This window comes from Notechis scutatus, chromosome 3, assembly GCF_049901735.1.
Source record: "Notechis scutatus isolate UNSWTSFEM ecotype Mainland chromosome 3, rNotScu1.2, whole genome shotgun sequence".
Taxonomy (NCBI): domain Eukaryota; kingdom Metazoa; phylum Chordata; class Lepidosauria; order Squamata; family Elapidae; genus Notechis; species Notechis scutatus.
The window spans coordinates 169,541,309-169,548,557 of record NC_142011.1 but is presented as its reverse complement, the minus strand read 5'-3'; the positions used below and the strand labels follow the sequence as shown (position 1 = coordinate 169,548,557).

General features: G+C 36.2%; 1 protein-coding gene across 1 annotated transcript; it reads right to left on the bottom strand.

Moving 5' to 3' along the window:
- Nucleotides 1-295: 295 nt before the first annotated feature.
- Nucleotides 296-1,312, bottom strand: NPBWR1 (neuropeptides B and W receptor 1). Its single transcript, XM_026670297.2, has one exon. It carries the CDS (start codon nucleotides 1,310-1,312, stop codon nucleotides 314-316), a length of 999 nt encoding a protein of 332 aa, XP_026526082.1. The 3' UTR covers nucleotides 296-313.
- Between the last annotated feature and the right edge of the window lie 5,937 nt (nucleotides 1,313-7,249).

Sequence of the window (7,249 nt, the reverse complement as noted above, 5' to 3'; positions counted from 1 at the left end):
TCTTTCAATTAAATATATCATTATGATCTGCTACTCCTTTTCTTTAAACTAAACATTCTAAAGATTTAAGATACGTACCAAAGTAGAGATAATCCACAATGAATAACTATAATGCAAAAGCAGAAAAAAGGAGTTCCTTAAAGTTGTAATTTGGCAAACCTCAAGAATATTGGGGCACTACTTGAAGAAGATGACCAATTCTGTATTCTGAGTTCCCAAGCATAATGTGTTCAGAGTTGCCTCTGTCCATTTTCACAAAACCTCTTCAGAAATACATTCCATCTTCCTAAGGAAGTTCTAAGAGACTAGAATTTTATGACGCAGTGCCACATTCCACCATTTTTCGGAAACTCTTTCGGAAAGTATCATCCAAAAAAGCATAAAGGAATGGGTTGAGGCAACTGTTAGCATAACTCAATGTGGTGATGAAGTAGGAGATTCCAATAACTAGTGGAGTTTGTGGGATGTCAGTAGTGAGAGCAACCACTGTGCTGAGGTGATAGGGGGTCCAACAGAACAGGCAAACTCCCAAGATGATCAATACCATTATCATCACTTTCTTTTTTGCTTTGTCCAAGGCTTTAGCATTGCTATGAAGGTGCATATGTCTTAGCTTGTAGAGCATGATGCTGTATAAGATGCAAATGGTAGATACCGGGATGACAAAACCCAAGATCAGGGTGTACAGGCGGCTCACTTTCCACCAGAAGCCTTCTGGCTGGGGAAAGACAAAGACACATTGGGATCGTCCCTCTTCAGTATGTATCTTCGCAAAAACACTGAATGGCAAGATAATGATGGTGACAATAACCCAAACAGACAAACTCACCATTTTGGCAGCCCTATAGGTTCGATATGTCATTTTCTTTGACTTGAGAGTGGCAACCACCACCAGGTATCGATCAATACTCATGACTGTTAGAAAATAAATACTTGAAAAAGTGTTGTATTGATCGATTGAGATAATCAATTTACACATGAATTCACCAAAGGGCCATTGGAGCAGCAGATAGTCAGCTATATTGATAGGAAGCACCAATGTAAACAGCTCATCAGCAATTGCCAAATTTAGGATGAAAATATTAGTGACTGTCTTCATTCTGGGTGCTTTCAAGATAACATAAATGACTGCAGAATTTCCGGTAAGCCCCACAGCACAGATCATAGAGTAGATGATTGGCATAGCAACATAAAACTTGGAGATCAGTTGAGGGGTTGATGTATTGTATGTGTGGTGTTCAGTTCTATAGAAAGTTGCATCTACATCAGTGCAGGAAGCATTGAGCTTAGATTGGAAGGGAAAATTATTCATCTCTAAATGTTTATTCTGAGAGATGCTGCTTAGTTTAGGTATTTCTAGTTGGTATAGTTGTTTTATAAATGCTTGCTGGTGAGAACAGTCCATTTGCAATTTTTGGGAGTGGAGATATGTGTCACAGCCTTCATTCTTACAGTTTCTTGGATCAGCCAATTTTCATGTAAGTGACCTTTTCTAATGCATTCTCTTTTTTTTGTTACTGATAATACAGTCCTTCAGTTAAACAGTTCTTCCAACATGCCTTTTTCAGCTTTATACTTTGAACCCTTTCATTCACCCGATATCCTAAAGAAAATAATATTTACATTTAAGTTTCAAAATATCTTTAAGAATGAAATGACATTGTCATGGAATGCATGATGTAGTTATAATTAAGCACACAATTTCTTTGTCTCATTAATTCTGTTTTCTTGTATTGCACAGATGTTTACATTATATGTAAATTCCTGCTACTGCAAGATAATGCGACTAAATTCACAGGATCATGTGAATGAAACATTCTAAGTCAAACTCTCTTCTACCTATAGACATGGCTATTGATACCTTATTCACTCACAGATTCTCTTCCAGATGGCTTATCACCACTGCACAATTTCTTAACTAACACATAACCTTTTCAAATCCCTTACCTTACTGAGTAAGGAGCTATCATCTGTTGGTGCAGCCGTTTGCATTCTCGTCACATGGAGCCAGGTCTGCTGAATGAAGTGCTGGGATGCTGAAATGCTGGATAGTTCCCCAACAGCGGCATCTCTGAGCAGTTGCTGCTGCTCAGGTGACTGCCTCATCAGAATCCCATTCTCACACTTTGGGCTGTGAAATGTAGCACAGGTGATGCTGCAGCATTGTTTCCTCAGAAATGCCAAATATCTGCATATAGCAGTAGCTAGAAGATATTTTATGTCCTGTTCTATTTCTTTATTCTCTTATCACATCAGAAACAAGATAGGATTGCTGTTGATAGTCTAACATTAATCTATGGAAGAAAGTACACAAGTTTGCCTGGTATGAATATCAATCTCCTTAGATGACTCAGAGTTCAATTTTAATTGAAACAGAACTAAGAGAATAGTTTCCAGTCATTCTTTTCACTCTATTTTCCCACATCTACATCGTTTCCTCCTCCCGAAATTAACGTTTTTAAATTGAAATATTTTATCTCAAGCATTAGCTGCTCTTAGAAAAACCACATAAATATTCAGCTGCAGTCTTCATTTTTCTATAACAGCCTACAGTAATTATAGAAATCCAATTTGCAACACTCATTTCTTGGTAAGGAAATGAGTTATTAATTATTAAAATATTCAAATTACACTTATTGTAGTTGAAAGTCATTGCTAGATAAAGGAATATCAGCACTTAACGCTGCCCCTCCTCAACCACCTTACACTACCCCACTTACCTCATCTCATTATTCTCAACAAAGCTGTTATGTAAAATGTTGAATTGATAGTACAGTTCTGTCATAAAGAATGCTGTCTTGGCTCATAACCTTTAGGAAAGCAATAGGCCGCCAAGTTTTGTTTACATGGTGTAGATAAGTTTAAGATAATTTTTAAACTTTAAAAAATGCTAGGAAGTGATAATCAAGAAAATGAATCTCACATTTTCTTAGAAAATTGATTGGAAATTTGTCAATATTTTTCAGTTAAAATATACATAAAGTTTCCAAGGAGCTATCTGCAGATATGGTTTCTAGGAGCTTAATTACTGTGTTGATTTACACAGGATGAGGACTTTCCCAAGTAACACTGTAAAGAAATGACAAAGAGATGCTTCTTTTGTTGAATGGCCATTGCATCCATTGGGTATTGCTAGATACAGTACTCAGTAGCATTGCTGTTGTTAATCATGAAAAAAAAATCTTTTCATCTTAATTCTCAGTCTTAATCTAACAAAAGTGTAATATCTGTCTCTGGAGGGTCATTATTTATAATAATCAATTTGATTGTGTAGACCAAAACATTACTACCAATTCATAAGAAGACATGACAAAGACTCAAGTCTTGAAGAAATTAAAAACACAACTCAATTCTTAAGGGGAAAAGAAGGGAATGAAAACTTAAAGAGTATTCCAACTGTTGGCTGGTTAAAACTGAATTTGAAAATTGTACACTAAATCATTTCGCTGCAGTCCCACTTATGACAATCTGAATAACAAACCACCTGTCTCATTGCATTGTTCATCAAAAAATGTCATAAATATTCAAAAATATACTGAGATTCATTCACATGGAATTTTAAAATAAAATGACAAATGTGGAAAGACTGCAAATCTTTTTTGCATTCCAAAACCACATCGTCTTCTCTCATAGGAAAAAAAATCTCACAGAAATAGAGGGAACCTTTGTTTGTGCAGTGCAAAAGGTAGGTATGAAATAGTTATGGTTTCAACTTGGATGATAATGGGGGTTAAAGGCTAGTTGGGATCAACTGCATTCATTTTACTTTACACAACTGCTATCTGTATAAAAAGAGTATCATCTAATGTATTCCTAGAATTTTAGAAAGCAAAAGGATTAAAATATCAATATTATAGTGACAGTTGGACCTCTGTGTGTGTATCAAACGGAAAATTACAAATGAGCCATACATAGGATTATATCACACAATACTTACCATAATCCCATGAGATTTACAAATGTGAGAAATTCATTTAAGTGACCTCAGAGTAAAATCTGAATCCAACTGTCTACTACATCATATTAGCTCTTGCTATTTTAACTATGTACATTATTTTGAATATACAAGCTGATTATTTGCACAGTCACAAAGATACAAGGAAAAATATAAAATGTAAGCAGGAGTCAACTGATTGAGGGAGCATATTTAGACCATAAAAATTATTTCTAGTAAACTACTGAATAATTAGAACACAATGAAAAGTTTAGCCCTGAGTTCCTGTGAGGATAGTATGTAGTTAAGATTGAAGCATGTAATTATGTAAATGTGATTAAATTTGCTTAAGAGTTTGGCCATTATAAGCATGAGTGCTCTTTTCTTGTGGAAACTAGTATAATATACTAAATGAAGTTGGGACAATTTGTTTGCATTTCCATTTTTTCTTTTCTTTTTGCAGAAAATAGTGAATACAAATTATATTACATACCTGTGGTTTAATTGATTTCATTGATTAAAGGTCTTATTGCCTCCCATGGCTTATTTCTCCTTCTAGTTTTGATCTTTAGTAATCATACCTCTTCAGCCTTTATTCTTAACACTGGTACACCACAAGGTTGCATGCTGAGTCCCTTACTCTAAACTCTTTATGTGCATGACTGCATTCCCACTCACGCTAGTAATACTATTGCTAAATTTGCAGATGATACAACAGTGGTGGGACTCCTCTCTGGGGGGGATGAGTCTGCCTATCGAGATGAGGTGGACCGGTTGCTTTCGTGGTGTGGAGACAATAACTTGATCCTCAACACCAATAAGACCAAAGAGCTTATAGTGGACTATAGAAGGAACAGATCAGACATCCAGCCCTTGCTTATCAATGGAGACCGAGTGGAGAAAATGGCCAGTTTTAAGTTTGTGGCATTACCATAAAAGAGGACCTGACTTGGGGTCCTCACATTGTAGCACTGGTCAAAAGGGCCCAGCAGAGATTATACTACCTGGGATTTCTCAGAAAACAACAACTGAATGAAAAACTGCTAGTGACCTTCTACCGCTGTACCATAGAGAACATTTTAACTTACTGCACCTCCGTATGGTTTGCCAATTGCACAGTGGCAGATAGGACAGCACACCAGAGGATTAACATCATTGCCCAAAAGATCATTGGTTGCCCTCTCCCATCTTTGGAAGAGCTTTATAGTTCCCACTGCCTTAAGAAAGTTCAAAACATTCTCAAAGATCGATCTCATCCTGTGCACCCTTTTTTTGAACTATTACCATCTGGCAGTTGGTACAGAATAATAAAAACAAGAACAAATAGGCTGAAAAACAGCTTCTATCCCAGGGCAGTTGCTCTGTTGAATTCTACTGTATAGTGCAGAGTTGGTGCAGTGTCAGGGGGATTTCATTTCAATGTGTGGAGTGTGAAGAATGTGTTCGTATTTATTTTCATAGTCATGATGTGCACTGAAGATGGTGTTTGATTTCATTGTACGAGGTGCAATGTCAATAAACTAAACTAAACTTTGCTGCCTCAACAATAAATGGAATAGTCCCCTGCATGCTTGATTTATATTCTGATTAAACTTTCATGGAATTGGATTATATTTTTACTGACTTATAGTTAGGCACCAGAATTAGAAATGGAAGAAGAATCAGTCCAGCCCCTCATTAGAGGAACCGCAATTGGGAATCCCACATTTCTGTGACATTTTATCATTTCACAGTTTTGAACCTCCCATCTACCTAAGATAAAAAGGGCAAAGACAGGAGACATTTCTTAGGGAACTGATGTTATGTAATGCTGTCCCTTTGAATATTAAGCTTGTCCCTTTCCAAAAACATTAGGTCTCAAATTGCTTTAGAAACATCAGTATTTGATTATTGTCATCCTAATGCATTTGATAAGTTTGTGGTTGTACTGTATTATCGTTATGAGATTAAAACAGTGATGATGTTTGTTAGCATTGGCTGGTTTGATTAGTTATGATGCTGTTATTTTTTTTAGAGATAACTATGAAATTATATTTGCTATGTTGCATCATGGGCATTTTAATTTTCATTTTAAGTTGCTAGGAGTCTGTGCAGAGTTGGCAATTATGTTCGTGTGTGTGTGTGTGTGTGTGTGTGTGTGTGTGTGTGTGAATTAATCAATGCCAGCATGAAATTGTGAGCATTCTGGTCTCCCCTGAATGGAGGATAAATATTGAAAATCCAGCTAGTACTAATTTCCTTTATCTCCAAAATTCCTCAATTGAATGTGCACAGTTGTACATAGTTTTTAAAGTCATAACATAATTCCATTTACAAACTTTATCAACTTTTAAAATCAATGGGTCAGAGCTCCTTCCCCAAAAAAGTTCTCCTTCCCATCTACCCTGCTTCAAGCTTCAGTTAAACACTCATTCATACAGTTGCTATGGAAATTAGCAATTTATTCAAGGCCAAAAAATAATGCCAGACAAGGAATGCAATCCTAAATAGAGTCTCTGAAAAATGCTTGCTTGAAGGGTTTTCTTTAACAAGAGCATGGAGAAGATTGGTCTAAATTTAGTCCAGAGTTTTATGATCAAGGTCAGAGTTGTCAGCCAGTCCAAAGGTCAGAATTTCATGAGCAAAATTTACAAATGAGAGTCACACAATAACCAGAGAGCAGAACACTGCTTCCAACAACAAAGGATAATGTGTCAGGCTGCCTCTTAAATCAGGTTAATGCCAGCTGCCACAAATCAAGAGATTTATCTCTTAGCTTGGCAATAAGCCTCTTAGGATATCTTTGCTCTCTACTTACAGCCTGGGAGGCCTTCTGTCATTAATATTTGACTTTTTCAATTGCTCAGGTGTTGCCTGTGTTTGATTAGCCGTATGACTTTATGCCTCCTGAGGTTGACATTCCAAAACTCCTGCTGAAGCACTTTCTTCACATTAAGCCATTGCCTGGCTCATGGCACGGGCTTCTCATTCCAAAGAGAAATGTAACTATTTTTTTTAAAAAAGAAAAGAAATAAACCAGAAAATGGCGGACAAGGAAATTGATTCAACAAGGCAAGCATTACAAGACAACAGATGTCCCCATTCTATGCAAGGTTTGCTATCACTTAGAAATCATATTTCCCTTGAAATCAACTGGATATGAATAATTAAATGTGAATTTGTACTGTATATGATTTTATCACTGAAAGGATCACTGAAGCACTACAATGCATCAAATGGCTCTAAGTAACAATTCCTGTAAAGTGACAGAAAATATTTCATAGTCACAAATTCCATGATAATAAAGCTAGGAATGGTGTGATATAAATTATATAT